The sequence below is a fragment of the Antechinus flavipes genome, chromosome X, assembly GCF_016432865.1.
Source record: "Antechinus flavipes isolate AdamAnt ecotype Samford, QLD, Australia chromosome X, AdamAnt_v2, whole genome shotgun sequence".
Classification (NCBI taxonomy): Eukaryota; Metazoa; Chordata; class Mammalia; order Dasyuromorphia; family Dasyuridae; genus Antechinus; species Antechinus flavipes.
In genome coordinates this window covers 14,681,272-14,700,893 of record NC_067404.1, presented here as the reverse complement: position 1 = coordinate 14,700,893, position 19,622 = coordinate 14,681,272, and the positions used below count along the sequence as shown (strand labels likewise).

The following is a 19,622-nucleotide window of genomic DNA, read 5'->3' as shown; positions in this document are numbered from 1 at the left end:
TCATTTCTGACTCATTCAATTAAAAAAAAGTGCTTTCAGCTGGTTAAAGCATCAGAGCCAAATGGGGTGTTTTCTATTATATTATATCCTCTTATATTTTATATTATATATTATTATATATTTCTATTCTATTATATTATGCTCTTGAAAAAGGAATTTGGGGGCAGGGCAGAATCTGAGGGTCAACTGAGTTTGGTTTGGTTTTTGGTTGTTTTTTTTTAGTTTGTCTGCAATGGACCCGACAACCAAAAGTCTTAAAGAGTTGCCTGGAATCGTGAGAGGTCAGATAACTTGCCCAGGGTCACAATCTGATGTGTATCAGTGTCAGGACTTCCACGTTCCCAGCAGTGGCTCTCTATCCACCTCTTTATACTATCTCTGGCAGAGGCAGTGGCGTGTTTTCTGAGTGATGCATGTATCCCTAATAGTATTTGTTATAAAAGTTTTTCCTCAACCCTAATAATATTTGTTATGAAAGTTTTTCCTCTTCTCCACCTCCCAGGAAGAAGAAGGGGTTTTGAGTGACGAGTAAGATTGGGAATAGAGAAGCCAATGGCTTCCTCATGAGTAAAACCAGAATTATACATGGCCAGGCAACCTGAGTTCAAGGCACCTTGGAGGTGGGAGCACTATTAAGAATAGTGCTCTATTCTTGTCCTTTCTGAATAAACCCTGGAAAATACAGTGACCTGAAATATATTGGTGGCAGGAGTATTAAAATCCCAGGAATACAAACTACCAGGGTAAGAATTTCCTATTTGATAAGATCTGCTGGGAAAACAGAAGATTTCAACAGAAATTAGGTTTAGATCAATATCTTCAATCAGAGGGGTCAAAACACAAAGCACTCCTACATAGAGCCAAATCAGATTAAAATGCCATGTTTAAGAGAATAAATAAAAATACATTCAAACATAGATAATTCTAATATATGGCCTTCTAAAGGGATCCTTAGATACAGTTTAATAGCCCCCCCCCATTTCAATTTGCGTTTGACTCCACTGCTCTATTCACACAACATACTCCAGATGGATATTTCATTAAAATATAAAAGGTGACATAAAAATATACAGGAAAACAGAAGGAAATATCTTCTACATCTATGGCTAGAGTGAGAATTCTTAGTCAAACAGACAGCTATGATTTTTTTTTAATCCAGAATGGTGATTTCATTTGGTTTAAGGAGCTTTGAATGAGGAAACTCCCTCTATTAATGTAAAGCACTTGCAACTGTTCTGTAACTTAGTCTTATAGTCTTGAGGTCTCAGAGGTCGGGTGATTTGTTTAGACCACAGAACCAGTATGTGCCAGAGTCCACATATTTCTGACTGCATGGTTGACCTTCTATCTAGTATTACATTACTCTTGAAGGTAAAAAAAAAAAAGTAAGATAAATTTTCATTATTTTAAATGTAAACGCTTCTACTCAAACAAAATCAATGCAACTAAAAAAAGAAAGGAGGTTGTTTTTTAGAGGAAAAAACATTTACCATGAATGTATCTGCCAAAAGGAATTGATACAACCACATATGAGCAAGAGTTATTCTCTTAATACATTGAAAAATATGAACAATCAGATTTTGAAAGAAGAAATGCAAGTTAATAGCTACATGAAAGAATATTCCTGATCACTAAACTAAGAGAAATGAAAATTAAATCAACTCAACTTCTACTTGCAACCCTCAGATTGACAGAAAGAACAAAATGTCCTATCTTTTTTCCCTTGTGAATAAACACGAGGAAATGCATCGTCCTTAGAATATGCTGGTGGTAGGGGCAAGAAAAGAAGAGGTAGTGAGTACTAGATTTGGGCACCAAGAAGAGAAAAGGTCATTAGGGAACTCGTGATAAAGATTTTGGAACCTAAAGAACTAAAGCAAACTCAAGAAACCACAAAAGTTTAGAGATCAATGAGCTATAGAAGGCTGTAGGAAACTTGGGCCAAGGATACTGTCCCTGTATCGGTTCCAAAATGGCCTTAGACTTCTGGGAAGTTGCCTCCACTAGCAAGGCCCAGGGCCAAACCCTTTGGGGAACCGTTATTTCATCCCATTAACCTTTGAGACTTTCTCCCTCTCCAACTGCATTAATGATGACCCTTCTTCAGATGTACTAAATTCTGGATAACATTTGCAAAAAGCCCCTCTCAAGGCTCACTCACCGTCCAAGTAATGACCATATTGTTGGTCTCGTTCCCTTCCCCCTTGACATCTGAAGGGTTCTTCTCTGGTACTGAAACATAAAATATTCATTAATATCCCACCTCTCCCCTTGCTATGAAGAAGGAAAGGGGAAGTACAGGGCCTCCTTTTAACCTCTAAGGCACTAGGTTAGGAGTCAGGAGACTTGGCCAAGACTTAGTCCCAGCTCTGCCATTTAGTAACTGGGTGGCTTTGTGCAAACCCATTGCCCCACTTGTAAAAGGAAGGAGATTGTACTCTAAGGAGCCTCCTAGTTCTGCCATTCCACTACTCTTTATTTCTTTATCTTTGGGCACCTCCCTCCTCTGTACCCCAGTTCACCTGATTTGGGAGTGACAAAGAGATCCGAGTCAGGACTTGGGTCGCTGGTACCATACTTGTTGCTGGCTACAACACGGAAGTTGTAATGGATAAAGGGAGACAGCTTGAGCTTGGTTGAGGTCTCATTCCCAGGCACCGTGGCCAGTTGGTGCCAGTGCCCAGGGTCTAAGGTTCGGTCCTCAAAAGAAATGCTGTACTCTGCCAGGGAGCAAAACAGCAGCCAGTCAATGAATGCTTCAGCTCCACAGGGAAGAGGAGGGCCTCAGTACTCTACTGACTGGGAACTCCCAGGACTGGAGAAGCAAGCCTCATCCACACACAAAACTCAGAGAATAAGACAATACTCTATGGGGCAGAGAAAGGGCCCACCTCTCTGTAGAGTGGAGGGTTCATAGGTTTTGGATGTCGCACCTTTTTCAGACTTTTTCCAATATATTGAATGATTGTGCTGATTTTTTTCCTTAAAAAAATAGTATTTGTTATTATTTGGGGGTGGGGAGGAAGGTGTACCGGAGAAAACTGCAATGATGTAAAAATAATATCATAAATTGTCAAATAAAATGGACAAAATAATGTCAATAAAAGAGGGAGATAGATGATAGATAGATAGATGGATGGATGAAGAGATGATAGATTTAAAACAAAAAGACAAAAGGATAAGACCAAAATGGAAGGCTGGGACCAGGTTACGGAGGCCTGCCAGAATTACCACCCCAGACTGGGGGTCTACAGATACTGGAATGGCCAGAGTCCAATTGGCTAAAGCTCTGGTGTTTGGATTTTATACTAAGGATAATGGAGAGCCATTGAAGCTTGGGGAGCAGAAATATAAGAACAGTGCAGAAGCTGCATGGAGGATGATTTCAGGAGAGAAGAGACTGGAGGCAGGGAGGTCAAGAAGGAAGTCATTATAGAAACCCAGGAGAGAGATGATAAGGGCCTGAACCAAGTTTGGGAGCCATGGGAATAGAGAAGGGATAAAATCGAGAAATGTACAAGATAGAGATGAGAAGAAGATGATAAAGCTTTTCTCTCAGGTCTTTCTCTCTCCCATCTCTCCTCCAGTTCTGCCCAGATCCCAGCCGGGAAAGAATACCTATGCCAAGATATCTGTACCCACTCTTGACTGCATGGGCCACTTAAGGTTGTCTCTGGCTGACAATATCCAGGTACAGTGAAACTGGATTCTATCTTCTCCTCCACTGTAGGCCCCTCTCCTTTATTGCTCCTTTCTCTAGTGAAACCCTACAGTCTTTGGTTTTTACCATATGGCGTGGTCTTCCATAACAGCTGGCCCTTCTTCTGCCTGTTGCCTGTGGGTGAGACCAGACTGGGCATTCTCTATGGGGTGGGGCCTAAGCCTCTTGGTGTTCTGTGAAGTCTTTAGTGTATGAAGGAAGGGGAGGAGGATGGTCTGGAGCCAATATAGCAAGACAGATGGCAGAGCTTACTCTCAATGGGTGAGTTATGTTCCTCTGCTGGGCTCCAGGACAGCTGGACTTGAAAATCCTTCTGTTTATACAGCTCTACCTGGCCCACAGGCCCAGGGCTCCCTATAAATGGAAGATGGGTATGTGAGGGCAGGATGCCCTCGGTGCTCTGAAGAGCCCAGAACAGCCACTCTCCCCATCCCCCCCAGTCCCTTAGCAACATCCACCTGCATGGACAAAGTGTCTCTCCACAGAAGCTCTGGGTCTATACCCACTCTGCCTTCTGATTCTAGGACTTACCCACCACCAGGAGTTCAGCCTTTTTCTCTACAGAGTCCAAGGCAGTCTTGACCTCACAACTGTAGTTACCCTGGTCAGAATAGTCCAAGTTTCTAATGGTCAACTCCTCTTCCTTTAGGATGTACCTGGCACAAGAGAGGGCACAGATTGGCTTCAAAACTGCCCTTCCCTGTCACAGACCCTGGGTCTGATGAGGAAACCACAATCCTCAGTCCTCTTCACATTCCCTTCCTCGCTTTCTTTGCTCCCGGCTTTGAAGTGGGGCACCCCAAGGACAGGGCCCTTCTGTGCTTTCTATCTCTTCCTCCCCTTCCCAGGGCCTGCAAAAGTGAGCCCAGACCCTAGGAACTCCCTCGACTCACTTGTCATCACTGAAGATGTTCTTGATGTTTTGATCATTCCAGTACCAGTTGATTTGAATTTCCAGGGAGGGGTCAAAAGACACCTGGCACAGAAAGTTCACATTCGAGCCTTTCTTGACAATCTGGTTCTGGGGGCCCTTCTTGATCTGGGTGGCCTCTGGGAGAGAGAGCAACAGCAGTTACTCTGGGCCCATCTGGGCGGTCTTGCCCCTTTTCCTTGAGGACGACAGCTCTAGTCATAAAGATGGGGACAAGGAAAGACCGTGCCTTCGCTGGAAGGGATTGGGGCCCAGACTCTTGAAGGTGAGTGGGAGAGGAGTGCTGACCTTTGACCTGAAGATGAGCCTGGATAGAAACCGTGTTTTGATCATTGTCAGCCTCACAAAAATAGGATCCCGTATCATTAATCCGAAGGTCCCGGATGGCCAAAGAACCATTGGCAAAGGGGACAAAGCGTTCATCCTGCAGGACTGTGGCTCGATCTCGAGTCAGCCTAAGGATGGAAGGAGATGGGGTGAGGGGAGACAAAGGATCTCAGGCTCCTTACTTTCATTCCTGAGGGCCTCCAGTGCACCATTTCTGCTCAGCCCTGAACATGGGTAGCATTTGGGAGTCTGCACCATTAAAATGGACCCCTAGGTTCTTTGCCCTAGCTCCTGGGGGGGGGACATATTTTCCATTAATCTTTAATGGATAACAACATAAATTCCCACACTTTGGCACACGTGGCCTTAATCCATCAGCGGCCTATGATGGGTCATTCATCCCTGGACAGCCCATCACTGACTGGCTGTTTGATCTTGGGCCAATCATTCCGGGCCTCAGTCTCTCCAAATGTCACAGGAAAGGCCACACTCTGTTCTTCTCTGCCTGGAGCTGGTATTTTTTTTTCCTCCAAAGGAGACTTGAACTATATCTCTGGCCTTCCCATTCTCCCTTCTCCTGTGGGCCCTCAGCCCTCCCCCTTCGGAGCAGTAAGGACTCTCACCACTGGATTCTGGGCATGGGCACCCCGAAGGCATTACACAGCAGGTGGGCGGTGCTCCCTTGAACCTCCCGATAAGTCTTACTGTCTGGAGTCAGGATCTTGGTGGGTAGCTCTGGAGATGGGGAAAGACACGAGAGACAGACACTCATCAGGGAGCCTGGAGAGATTTCAGAGCTGAAGCGGGGAGATGATGGGATGGAGAGAACAGAGGGGATCCTGTAGCACCCACGTCACTTAGCTTGTCTGGGTTTAAAATCTATGACCTTCAAAGACTCCCCATGGCCAGCCCTTGGCCTAACATGAAAGACTTTCAGCCTGGCCCTTTCTCTGCCTCTCCTCAGTTTGATCTCCTTGCCTGTCCCCCCCTCCCCAGCCTCCCTTACATTTTATGGCACGCTGACCCCCACCCCAGAATGGCCTTTATCTTCTTCTCCCCATTTAGCCAACACTCCAAACTTCCTTCAGGTCCCATCTCCGGGAAGCCTAGGTCATGTACTGGCTCCCTACTCCACTTTCTTCTCCTATCTCCTCTTCCCCCATCACCTCCTAGCCCAGAAGTAGAATAATGAAGTCATGTCCAATGTCTGGTTCATTCATTGAACTCCAAAGATGGAAACGATGGGGGCTGGGGAGTGGAGCCAAGAACCAAGAAGGGAAATTATCAAATCATGGGGATGGGGAAAAGAGTGACAGGGCAGAAAACTTAGGAGCAGGCAAGGATAGGAGACGGGACTGGGGGGCTCAAGAAAGATACTCACGAACAACAAAGATGTAGGCGTTGGCAAGCAAGAGCCCGTGTTTGTTTCTGGCCTCGCACTGAGTCACCATGGTGTCATTTGGCTGCACGTTACTCAGGATCAATGCTCCTCCTTGTACTCTGAGCTTGTCATCCCTGGTCAGATCTAGAGGCAGAACGGGGCATGCTGAGCTAGGAAGACACCGTCCCAATGTCTCCACCCCACCATCCCCATCCCACTCATCACGCCCTTCCCACCATCCCAGCCTCAGAGCCCCTGCTCACTTTCCAGCGAGATCCCATTGATCCTCCAAGTAACCATGGGGCGGGGCCTGCCCTGGACTTGGCAGTTGAGTCGAGCGGTCTCCCCTGGTGCCAAAACCAGGCTTTCGGGCTCCTGCAACCAGTATGGGGCAGCTGGCGGGAGGGCAAGGGTAAGTACTGAGTGACTTGGCATGGTATTCTACCATCCTCCCAGCTCCTGCTCCCTGCCATCCACACTGGCACAAAGCACACATGGCCTAAACCAGGGTAGAAGTGGAATCGCTGACCTTGCTCTTAGCTACCCACCCCAGGATGCCATTCAGTCTGAGGAGTCTAGCTCAGTAGATGGAATAAGGTCAATCTGAGAATCTGAGCGGCCATAAATTGTGCCTCGATGGGTAGGGGTCGTATCAAATAGAGACGGGCCATATGCTATGGATAACAAACATGACATGCAAACTGGGGGTGACGGGAAGGGTAAGGGGTGCTATACCCTCAACAGTGACATAGTAGACATGTTGCGCCATCCCCAGGGTGTTCTCAGCCCAACAGCGGTACTCCCCATCGTCCTCCTCCTCCACCCTCACCAGACGCAGTGTCTTATTGAAGTTCTGGTAGGTCACTCGGCCTGCCTGCATCTGGTTGCTTGGGTATGACCACTTTATAGTGGGTGTGGGGCTGCCCGAGCAAAGAGGAAGGGTTGGTATGAGTCACCTTTCCCAACCCCCACTCCTCCTCCACAGCTTGCACCGATTTCCCTTTCAGACCCAGTCTCCTCTCTCCCCAACCCCATTTCTGGGGTTCTTCCCATCTTCCTGTCTCCATCTTCCCATCTCTAGTCCAATCTGGTATAGATAGGCCTGAGGGTCTCCAGGGAATAGGGGGCAAGTCAAAGATCCAGTGCCCAGTGGTAAAAGAAGTCGGCACCCTCCTTGCCTGAGAAGCCCTGGGTACTCTGTGAGGTGCCCAGCCCTTCCCCCAGGTGCCCCACAACTCACAAGCCCTCAGCGATACACTCTAAAACCAGAGGCTGGCCCCTCAATGCCACCAGACGGCTGGTCAAACCTTCAGGCAGGAGCAAGCGTGGCCGGCGGTAAATCATATTGTTAGCTGGAGGGGGGCAAAAAGGAGGGGTGGTCACTTTTCTATCCGGTGCTGCTTTTTCCCCATGTCCAAAGTCTGATGGGAGTCAGGGAAACAGGAAAAGGAGCCAGCATCTACTCTCAGAATCCTTGGACTCCCTGCCTCTACTCTCAGGCTTTCCGAGCTCTGCTTCAGGCTTGCCCATAATACTCAGCCCCTCGTGGGATAGACCATAAGACTGACTATAGATGCATAGAGTTTGAGGTAGAAGGGATCTTAGGAATCACTGAGTCTGACCTCCCTTTTTTTACAGAAGAAAAATCTGAGATCCACGGAACAGAAGTGACCTGCTCAGGAGTACACAGCTAAGAATTTTCAGAAGGAGAATCTGAACTGAGGCCTTCTGTCCTCCAAATCTACTTGAGAACATGTGAGCTTCAGTTGGCACCAATCACCGGTACTCCCAGGCCAAAGTCATCCATTCATCCATTTGCTCAACAAAGCATTTACTGGGCACCTACTTTCTGGTCAGCTCTACTGGGTGCTAAGGGGGATTTTTTTTAAAAGGCTAAGCCAAAAATAAATAATTATTAATAAAATAAATTAATAAATTGATGGTATAAATATATAAAGAAATATAAGTATGAATGACTTAATGATTAAATTTATTAAAATTATTTAAAGACTAAGAGAAAAATAACTATTGATAAAATAATGTAATCAATTAATTATATAAATAAATATAGGTATAGGTAAAAATAAACAAAAATAATTTTAAAAACCCAAACAAAAATGATTAAATAATTGTTCATTTAAAATAAGTTGATAATAAAAATAAATGCAAATACATAAATAAAATATAATGGGTGAATAAATTGATAAAAATAATTAAAAGGTTAAGGCAAAAAATTAAAATAATTGTTAGTGGAAATGAATTAAATGAATGATATGAATAAATAAATGTAAGTATAAATAAAAATAATTTAAAAGCTAAGACAAAAATAATTTTAAAATTATTGGCAAAAGTTTAAATAAATTGATTGAATAAATCAACATAGTGATAAGTTAATAAAAATAAATAAATCAAGTAATTTTTAAAACTAAGGCAAAAAAATAAAATAATTGTTTATTTAAAAGAAGTTAATAACAAAAATAAATACAAATACGCAAATAAAAGTATAGATAAAAATAAATTGGTAAAAATAATTAAAAGGCTAAGACAAAATAATTTAATAAGTGTTAATAAGAATAGATTTGATAAATTAATAATATGGACAAATAAAGATACGTAAATAAGAATATGAATAAATATAGATACGAATGAACAAAAAATAATTTTAAAGGCTGACAAAATAATTCAATAATTGATAAAATATAGATAAATATAAATATATAAATAACATGAATAAATTAATGTGAATTAAAGTAATTTAAAGGCTAAGATAAAAATTAAATAATTATTAATACAAGTAAGTTAACAAGTTAATCATATAAATACATGAATAAATATACAAATAATATAATATTAATAAATATAAATGAATAAAAGTCATTTCAAAGGCTAAGATGTAAGCCTACAGTCTCATACACAGGAAACAGAACAAGCTTCTGCTAAGCAGTGTACTAGGAGGACCCCACGGGTCCAAAGGTGAGAGTTGTGGGTGCTGAGGAAGGCAGAGAAGGCTTCCTGAGAGTACTGAGATCTGGGCTAGGGTCTGAAGAATGGGGAAGCTCTGGAGTAGGTGGAGAAAAGTGAGGAGCATCTGGAGGGGGCTGATGAAAAGGGACGTCTGAGCCAAAGGGGAAAAGCTAGAAGTCTGGGATGTGAGAGTGATGGTGACACACGAAATAGGGCTGGAAATGCAGGTTTGGTAGGATGTTGAATGCCAGAATGAGGTATTGCGTCTTGATTTTATGGCCCCAAAGGAGAGATCACAGAATCACTAAGTCACGTACCCTCAGACTTGAAAGGGACCTCAGCCATACAGCCGAATAAGAGTGTCTTCTACAATGTGCTCAAGTGGCCTTTGTCTGAAGCCCTCCGGGAAGGGCGAACTCTCACCCCCCCCCCCCCAAGGAAGCCTTTTCCACTTTTAGCTAGCTCCTGACTTGAAGGAACTCTCATGCCCCAGCCATTCAATCTCATCTTCTCCATTTGAAACATCCAAAGTTCGTCCAGCTGATGGTCATTCGAATGGTCTCAAGGTCCTTCGGTAGCCTGGGATGTTTTCCAGCTTATCAATATCTTTCCTAAAATGTCACTCCCATGAAGATATGGGTTCAAACCCAACCTGGTGCTTACTTACTACTTTCCTGACTTTGAGCAAGTCCATTTCCCTCCCTGAGTCTCAGTTTCCTTATCTGTAAAATGAGGCAGTTGGATTAGATGTCCTCTGAAGGATTTTTAGGAATCTCAGATGCTAGTTAAAAAGTAAATACTTTCAGACGAGGAGTAAGAGCTCAAGGGAGCGCAATCTGCTGGAGCCTGGAGTAGAGCAAATACTAAAGATGAATTGCCCTGACAGTTGGGGTGGGGCTCAGGGACTCCCTCCCCCAACACACACACACTCCTGGAGACTTACTGGGCTTGACCCTGAGGTCAATGGGCTCCTTCTGCATGATAGTTCTGGCCCCCAGGAAGTGGGCATGGCAGATGTAGTCCGAGTGGCTGTCATTGGTGAGTACATTGGCAAAGTAAAGGTTTCCGTTTTGGCCCATGGTCACCCGTTCGTCCTGTGCGATGTGGAAGATCTCTGGGCAGGGGAGAGTCAGAGCATGCAAGGGTCATTCCCAGATGGATTAGCTCCTCCTCCAGAATGTCCTCCCAGATGCCAGCCCATGGCCATTGTGCCAACCAAGTCCCTGACCCGGTCCCTTCCCTCTATTCCATCATCTAACTGGGCAGAAGCACGGCCACCCTGCCCTCCAGGAGGGAAGAGCCACTCACTGCTGTTCATCCAGTAGATTCGGGGCTGCACAACGCTGGCTGGAGGATTACAGGGCAGGACCACGGACTGACCTTCCTCCACCTCAAAGGGCTGCACCTTCTCCTTGGGCCACTTGGGGGCGCCTGGGAGGAGGTAGAGAGAAAGCCCAGCTAGATAGGTAGGGGAAAGTGAAGAATGGGAGGTTCAAGGGGAAGTGGGAGAGTTCCAGCAAAGACAGAGCACACTGGGCAGATCCATTGGACAGAACTGAAGGACTGGCAAGGGAGCCCTGTGATAAGAGGGGCAGAACTGGGGCCCTGTGATGGGAGGGGCAGAGCTGGGGTCCTATGATGGGAGAAGCTCCTTTTAGTGCCCCCTAAATTCTGGAGGTCTCCAGGAAGGTCCTGCTTCCCAGAACTGTGAGGGAGCTGAGATTCCCCAGTTCCAGCCAGCATCAATCTCCAAGCCACCACCCTCTCCCCCAAGCCTCATTCCTCTGTCTTTCCAGTTACAAATTTGTGGGTGGGGGCTATAGCCACTGGCAATCCAAGAGGAGACCTGCAGGGAATGGCAAGACTCCTTTCCATCAGCCTGACACAGAAACCATGGCAACCATTGCCATGGCAACATGAGGGGGCTAGGGCTCAAGGGAAGTAAGTAGCTGAGGGAGGACGAAGAAAGGAGAAGCCCAGGAGAGGGACAGAAGGGGAAAGTGGTATGATTGGGGGGGGGGTTACATAGAAGGGGTGGGGTCAGAAGAGGAGAAAACAAAACAAGGGGGAGAGAGAGAGAAAGAGAGAGAGAGAGAGAGAGAGAGAGAGAGAGAGAGAGAGAGAGAGAGAGAGTGTCGAGAGACAAAGGGGCCTGAAGGGAAGAAAACAAAGGCGAGGGGAGGAGTGGCTAAGCCAGGACTAGAGACTTGTTATGGATTCAGGCACTGCCCATGCCTGAAGTCTCCGGGAAAAGCATCTGTTGCAGGTCCCAGGGCTCCCACCCTCCTCCGAGCTTCTCAGGGTCCTCACCTTCAGCCACAAGCTGGATCTCATGGGACATAGCCGTGCCCAGTCTGTTGCTGGCAAAGCATCGGTAGGTGCCCTGGTATCGATGGGCAAAGTTGCTGTTGTTGCCAGTGATGGTGAAGGAACCAGAGTTCATGTGTGTGATCACACCAGGCTCCTTCTCAGGAGAGAAGTGGATGTTTTCCTTAGTCCAACGGAACCTGACCCCGAGAGAATGGGAGAAGCATGAGACAAGACTGAAAGGTGCTGAGAGGGAAATGAAGGGGAAGGGAGAGTGTGTGGACTCTGCCAAGAGGTGGAGGGACTGGGAGGCTTATGGGAAGGGGATGCACAGGAGCTGTGGTGGGTCAGAAAGGGGACCCAGAAGTCTGAGGCGAGGAAAGTCCCAGATTCAGACCGGGTATGGAGTTACTCACTGGACTTCAGGTTTGCCACTGGCCTCACACTTGAGGCTGATCTCATCAGTAGGGAAGACAACCAGCCGCTCCGGAGACTGTTCTGTGATGTTAGGGGGCTGCATCACTGCCAGGAAAAATGGAGGGAAATGAGGGCACAAGACTCAGAGCAAGGGCTGTCTGAAGCCGGTACCCCCACCCGAACCCACAAGCTCCCACAAGCCTTCCAGGCCCCCTCCTGTACTCCCACTGCTCTACTCCCCCTTGGGGTTAAACAGGAGAGTTTGGAAGTGTGTGTGATTGTGCCTGAACCAGCGAGTCTCACCTGGGGTCCTGTGAGAACATTCTATTCATTTTATGAGCAACTAATGAGGAAGTATATGCTCGGAGGAGAGGAGAGAGAAGGCGGCCCCTACTCCCCTGCTTGCTTGGGGTGAATCTGAACATGGGATAGGGAAGTTGGGAGACACACTGACGTGAAGACCCCGGGACTGCGGGATGCACAGCTCTGACCCCGGCATTTCCCTACTCTGCAAACTCTAGTGACTTTCCATGGCTTTCCAGGTGAAAAGCAAAACACCTGCGTTTGGTTTTCCAATCCCTCTCTATCTTGGTCTTAACTACCTTTTCAGTTTCATTCGAGATTACTTTCCCTCCAACACTTTACAATCTGGTTCTATTGGTCTTCTTCATGTTCGTTAAAACAGTACACTCCATCTCCCATCTCCCATCTCCCATCTCCCATCTCCCATCTCCCATCTCCCATTTCCCATCTCCCATCTCCATGTCTTTGGATTGGCTCTTCCCACGCCCGTGATACGCTCCCTCTTCAGATCTGCCTTCCTTCAAAGCTCTCTCCAACACAACACAAAACCTTTCCTGATCTTCCCAGCTGCTTGTGCCCTCTCTCTCTCTCTCTGCTATTTATTCTCCACATATATACATCATCTTCCCCCCCCCATTTTGTCTCTGTGTCCCCAACACTTAGCACAGCGTCTGATAATTAATGGATGTGAAATGTTTGGTTGATTGACTGGATAAGGAAAAGGAAGGATGACCTTCACACCTACTTGAAGGGAGCATCGCAGGGTCTAGAAGAGAAAGGGGTAACAGGTACTAACAATACGATAGGGGGAACTCTCTATACTACCTCTGACCCCTAGACAGATACTTACTGTGTTTGTGGTCTGTGAGATCCCCGCAGCGAGAAAGACAGAAGATACAAGATTAGACATGATTAGTGTAGGAGGGAATATCGCCACCGGGAAGGAGCAAGGACAGGGACACATGGGTGGAAGCATGTTGGATACGAAGGAGGGTGGGATGGCTAGAGAGGCAGAGGTGAAGCACGAAGGCCTGAACTCTTAGGGGTAGAGTGCGTGTGTTGGACTGAAGCTTATTTCCTCGTTTGTGAAAAGGAGGGAGAGGAAGGGGAGGAATGGGAGAAAATGAGATTATCTGGAAAATGCCTTCCGGAGCTAAATCCTAGAGTCCACTCAGCCTTCCCGCAAAGCACACGCACACACGTGAACACACGTGTCTGGATGTGCCAGAGGACTCTGCCTGAGGATGTGGAATCCCACTGAGACATTTTGGAATACAAGGAAATGACACAGCCCTGTGGGGAGCCCCCGGTGCCAGGGGATGCAGCCACACTCCTTGGGAGTTCTGGAGGACCTTTTGACAGTAAAGGCGGTGGGAGCTAAAGATAAAGGCAAAGAAGGAGGGGAAAGGGGGGAGGGGTAGGAAGGGCAAAGAGGAAAAAAACAAGATGAGTGGGATGTGGAAAAAGAAAGTAAAGGAGAGGACTGGGCAGAGAGAAAAACAAAAGAAATCATGGGGACGAGGAAAGAGAAAAGAGGGAGAAAAGGGACAGAAGACAAAAAAGGATAGAAAGAGACAGGTGGGAAAAGAGAAAGGGGGACAGCAGGACAGAGAGACTAAAGAAATGATGGAGAAAGAAAACGGGATAAAAGGCTGGAGAAAAAAAGACAGGAAAAAAGGGAAGAGGAAAAAAGAGTGAGGATTTGACAAGAGGAAGGACCAGAGGAAGGAAGGAAAGGGAGAAAGACGCCCATCCACCCATCCACTCCCCATCCCCACCCAGTTGTTTGGGGGGAAAAATAATGAAGCTCTGCTCCCCTCTCCCCCCCCCCCCTGCATCCTTCTTAATCCAATTAGCACCACTGTGGGTTGGCTCCTAGTCTTCAATTACCAGAGGGGGGAAGGCTGCAGAAGCAATTAGGCAGCAGCTTGTGGGGGAGGGGGGAGCGAAACTCAAGTCATCCTTGGAGCCCAGCTTAAAGCCTCACTAAGGAAAATGGCGAGAAGTGGAAAGGTGGGTGAGGAGGGAGAGTGGGAAACGGGCAAGAGAATCAATGGAAGCAAACAAAGAAAGTGGAGTGCTTGGGAGGAGGCAGGAGGCGGGTGAAGAAAGAGAAGAAAGGAGGGGAGGGACGGGGACTCCCCCAAATCCCCAGTGAAGCTTTGAATGGGGAGAGGGGAGCCTCATCTTTCTCTCACAATTTTCTTTTCAATATTCCTTTTACAGGAAAAACTTTGTCCTCCTTCCTCCCAGTCCTGGCTAGTCTATTCCTCCCTTTCAACCTAAGCTATATACCTGGGGAGCTAGGCCCAGCCCTGGTCCCGGGCGAGAACTCAAACTGAGACCCGGGTGGGAGTGTTCCAGCCACAGTCGGTGGCAGAGCTAGGAGAGGGCCCAGGTGTCCCGCTCCCCCAGCTGCAACCAAAGGAAGAAAGGAAACGCGTGTGTGTGGACGTGTCTCCCTCTGTGTCGGAATGTTTCCCCACACGCCTGATGTGTGTCTGTATCTGAAGACTCGAATAGTGAACACTGCTCTGCAAGTTTGTGTGTGTGTTATATATATATATATATATATATATATATATATATATATATATATATATATATCTTTGTGTTGATAGACCCATATGTTACCAAATCCAGAAAGGACCTTAAATCCAATGACCCGCATTTTACAAATGGGGAAACTGACTCCCAAAGAGAGAAAGTGACCGGCTCGAGGTGGTGCAGTACATGGTTGAGGTGGGGCTGGGTGAGCTTCTCAATGCCCGGGGCAGCCCCTATGTCTACACTGGTCTTTACATTGGAGTTTCTGGGTTTCTGTGAATATCTACATGAATGCACAGGGGCCTCCCCCAGCTCCAAGACCCCTAATCTGCACATGCCCCGATCCCCTCTTCACCTCCCCTCACACCAATCACAGACACCCTCCCAACTACCCCTCCTTCTCCATCGGTTCATTATTCCCTGGCTGAATTCACTGGCTGAAACACAGCTGCCTCACCTAGTGTAGGGCTAAGATGCCAGAAGGGCATCCTGAACACAAGTGTGGGAGTCTGGAGCACACATCCACACGTGTGAGCGCACACACAGAGGCGCAAAACACAGCCAACCTCCCTAGTTAAACACACAGACGTTTATGCAGCCCGCGGAGAGTCTCTCTTCCACTTCATAGATAATAACAAGGGCAATAATCATCATTCATAATAATGCCTCATGTGGTCCAGTGCCTTTTATTTTAAAGGTGACCTTTTCTGTCTATGATCTCATTGAGTCATCCCCATTTCTGTGGCTAGATTAGCCAGACTGGCTAGACTCATCCCATTTAACAGATGGGGAAACTGAGGGCTGGATCCTATTTGTCTAAGATCATACAGCGGAGCTAGGACCAAAATCCAAATCTAGTCTTCTGACCCACTTTTTGTTCCATGTTCCTGCTGACTGGAGGGGAAAAAATCAACTGAGTGAAGACAGGAGCAAGACGGTGGAGGGGGGGGCAGATATTTCACCAGTATCCACTGTCCTCATCATCCTGGGTTCCCCTTTCCCCTTGCAGCTGAGGGATATGGAGCTCTCAGGGCTGCTGTCCAGCGTTCTAGAAGAGCTGCTCTATACTGCCTTATCTCCTCTGCTGTCCCTGGTGCTAAAAGCAGTGCCGCTTCCACCACTGCAATCTGTCAGCTTCACTCTCAGATCCTGCCCCCTTTTTCCTTCTGAAGATCCGTCAAGAGACAGAGACAGAGAGACAGAGAGGGGGAGAGACAGAAACAGAGACAGAGGGGGAGAGACAGAGACAGACAGAGAGAGAGAGAGAGAGAGAGAGAGAGAGAGAGGAGAGAGGGAGACAGAGAGACAGAGAGGAAGACAGGGGTCAGGATGGAAAGACTAACAGAAGAGATTGGAGGTGACAAGAAGCAATAGGACTAGGGAGGAAGCCCAGCTCCTGTCACCCTTGCTACTCACATTCTTTCGGAATCTGGATGCACAGGCCGAGGCTCCACAGAAGGAGTGTCCACAAAAAGCTCAGGACAACAGCCATGTTCCCGGTCCTGCAGCCACACCCAAGGCCAGGCCAGGCTGGGCAGCACAGGCCGGGCTAAGGGCAGGCAGCTCCACTCAGGCTTCTGCACAGCTCCTGCCCTCCCTCTGGGGGAGGAAGGGAAGGAAAGGAAGGGGGGAGAGGGGAAAGGGGGAACGTGCTAAAGGTGCCGATCAGAACTAGGGAGAAAAGGTAGAGGAAGGGGGGCGGGAGGGGGACACCAGAAGAAAGGAGAAAAACGGACCATTAGTGACAAATATCTTGTGTGAGCCAGAGCTCCTGGTCCCGCCCCCCAACCCCTCCCCTGGAAGAAGGAGGACTCTGGAAGGCAGAGGCAGCCTCTGGCCTGCACCCCTATACCCCCGTCCACTGCTTTCCCTCTTCCTTTTCCTTCCCTTTCCCCTTCCCCTCCCTGATTTATTTATTCATTCTCCTTTCCTTTGCCTCCCCCCTCCTCCCCCTCTCACCAACTTGAGCCCAAGGGACTCCCCCTCCCGCTCCACAGGCTGTTGTGTGTGCTGGGGGGGGGGGGGCTCTGTGTGCACAAGCAGGTGTCTGTATCCATAGCTGTGTGTGTGAGCAGGTGCGCCAGGTCCCCGTATGTCTGTGTGAAGGGTGAGGGAAGGGAGGCGTGGGGAGGAGAGCGAGTGACTGTGGGAATATATGTCGCTGTGGAGGAAATAGCGCTGCCTCCCAGCCTTATTGTTGTGGGTCTCAAGGCAAGCTGACTCCAGAGTGCCATTCATCTCCAGGAAGCGGAGGGGAGGGGGAGAGGGAGAGATCAGCAGAAGAGAGGGAGGGGAGAGGGGATGGCCACGAGCGACCAGCCCAGCTTTCCTCAGTTCCCATCGCCACAGCAAGAGGCCTCCCGGTGCCTGAGCACTGACCTCACGGGCAGATGCTCCCACCTTCCTCAGAGGTGCCGGGACCCAGGATTCGGGCAGATTTCTTAGAAGCAAGAGAATCAGTGAGGTCTGGATGCAGTCCCAGCCCCCGGCCTTCAGACTAAGGTCCACCCGCTCCTTCAGGGAGCTCCCTGCTGGGGGAGGGGCACGCCCCCCATGCCCAGGGAGCACGCCCCCCTCTCGGGGCCGGAGAAAAGCCAAGGGGTCCCGAGCCCAGGGCTGTGCTGCCATGTCACCCAAATCCCTTCCGCACACAAAATCATTTGCTAGTCCACGGGGAGTCCCCAGTCTGAGGGGGAGGGGAAAGGCTGCAAGGGAGATACAGTAATGTGACACCATCCCTTTCCCCCAAGTCTCGGAGAATCCGAGCTTATATCAAAGGGAGGAGAGCTTCTCTGCTCTGCCAACAGCCAGCAAAGGAAATTGGTTCCTGACCAATTGAAAGGGGTCACGGATCGTAGAATGCTAGAACAAGAAGAGACCTTAAAGGTCAGGAGATTTTACAGCAGAGGCCACCAAGACCCAAAGGGGGAAAGGGGCTCATCAAGGTCACCCCAAACCAAGATCCCAAACCTAATCCTTTGATGAGGCACGAGGATGTGGGGAAGGGAAGAAGGACATAAACAGGCAGGGAATCAATACATCTCAGCTGATTGATTGATGGAGTTTCCTCTACTTGGGGTTGGGCCTGGAAGGCAGGAGCACGGCCTCATTCATGATCTCCAGGCTACAATGGGAGGGAGGGGAAGGAAGAGACCCGAGCCCTGCCCCGGGGGAGTCCCCAAGTGTGGACAAACTAGGGGAGAGAAGGAAAAGCAATCATAGCGTGAGGGAGCCCGAATCCTAAAGTCTTTGCGGGATGGCTGGGACTGGACACAGAGAGAAGATGGAGAGAGGATGGAGAGATGGGACGACTGAAGAGCTGGGAACTGGGGGAAGGGAGACCCAATTAGATCCATCCCCGTTCCCCTCAAACAAAGGCAGACACTGGCTGACCTTGCCCAGAGCCCAGGGGTGGGGCCGTTGCAGCCAGCTGTCTCCTCTCTCCCCCAGCCAGCCACCAATTTCAGGACTGAAGGCAGCCAGAGGGGGCAATGGACTTCAAGGCTCTGTGGGTGTCCCGAAGGAGGGTTGAGATCAGAGAGTAGGGAATCAAACACTAGCTCTGGTAATGCCAAGTATCTTAGGCGGGAAGAGGGAGAGAGCCCTAGAGGAGGCTTCTCCTCTTCTTTCTCCTCCTCCCCTTCCTCCCCTTCCTCTCCTCCTCCTCCTCCCCCTCCCCTCCTCATTTTCCTCCTCTTCTTTCTCTTCCTCTCTCCTCCTTCTCTTCCTCCAGCTCTTCTTCACCCCCACTCCCTGAGAGAGGGGAGAAGAGCAGAGCCGGGAAAGAAGGTTACTGCCTTTGCTCAGGAGGCTTGCCCTCAGCTTTATCCACCCCACCCCCCGCCCCACCACATCCCGTTCCAAAGCTGTTGGTCGTCCCCTCTGAGCTGAATCGGAAGAAATGAAACACGCAGTTGATATGCAGAGAAATCTGGTGCCTCCAACATCCCTGACCCCCTTCCCTCCTGGGCAGCCCTCTGCTCTCCCCCCGTCCGACCCTCCCACTCTCCCACTGCAGGTTTTTCTGCCGGCATGTACCGCCCAGCTTGGTGTTCTAGTCCCAGAATACCCGAAGCCAGAAGGTTAGGAGGCCCCTGACAGCTTGGTGTGTATGGGGGGTATCCCCCTCCCCTCTTCACTTTCCCCTGCTGCTGCTACCTCCAATTTTTCACTATTCATCAGGCAATTATAGAGCAAAGGGCTGAGGTTGTCAGCTCAGCAGGCTCCCACCCACTCACCCCTATCCCCCTCATAGGAAAGGGGGAGGGGAAAGGAGGAGGAGGAGGGGGGAGAGGACTTGGCTTCACAAGCTGGTGAACAGATGGAGCTCGGTCCTTTCATTGGGGATGGAGAGACCCAAGGACAGGGAAAGGAAGAAAGCGGAGGAGAGGGAGAGACTTTGGAAAGGGGGGAGGAGGTGAATCAAGGAGGGAGAGAGACCGGGGGAAGACTGACTTTGGAGGGAATAGGAACAAAAGGGAGAAAGGAAGACAGAGCCGGGGAGGGAGTCTTAACGACAAAGATCTACAAACACAAGCGGAACCGGAGACATCAAAGATGGGAAAGCAGATGGAGGAAAAGATGAGAGACGCTAGAATACAGAGAGAGATCGGTACCACAAGACAGAAAGGGAGATGGGAGGAAAGACAAGTGAGGGGCAGCAGAAAACACGGACGAGAAACTGAGGGACTCGGAGAGAAGACAGGCGGCGTGGGCCAGAGGCC

General features: G+C 48.6%; 1 protein-coding gene across 2 annotated transcripts in view; it reads right to left on the bottom strand.

The window, feature by feature from the left end:
* Positions 1-19,622, bottom strand: part of L1CAM (L1 cell adhesion molecule) — a 47,267-nt gene that overhangs the window by 16,278 nt on the left and 11,367 nt on the right. For both annotated transcript variants that reach the window (XM_051968094.1, XM_051968093.1), the window contains exons 2-17: positions 16,315-16,569; positions 12,048-12,153; positions 11,635-11,831; positions 10,633-10,755; positions 10,268-10,438; positions 7,601-7,712; positions 7,096-7,280; positions 6,624-6,755; positions 6,361-6,504; positions 5,603-5,714; positions 4,941-5,107; positions 4,615-4,771; positions 4,253-4,377; positions 3,974-4,075; positions 2,523-2,720; positions 2,162-2,232 (exon numbers count right to left, since the gene is read on the bottom strand). In XM_051968094.1, the coding sequence (XP_051824054.1) occupies positions 2,162-2,232; positions 2,523-2,720; positions 3,974-4,075; positions 4,253-4,377; positions 4,615-4,771; positions 4,941-5,107; positions 5,603-5,714; positions 6,361-6,504; positions 6,624-6,755; positions 7,096-7,280; positions 7,601-7,712; positions 10,268-10,438; positions 10,633-10,755; positions 11,635-11,831; positions 12,048-12,153; positions 16,315-16,390 (2,178 nt within the window). In that variant the 5' untranslated portion in view covers positions 16,391-16,569. The remainder of the gene's footprint in view (positions 1-2,161; positions 2,233-2,522; positions 2,721-3,973; positions 4,076-4,252; positions 4,378-4,614; positions 4,772-4,940; positions 5,108-5,602; positions 5,715-6,360; positions 6,505-6,623; positions 6,756-7,095; positions 7,281-7,600; positions 7,713-10,267; positions 10,439-10,632; positions 10,756-11,634; positions 11,832-12,047; positions 12,154-16,314; positions 16,570-19,622) is intronic.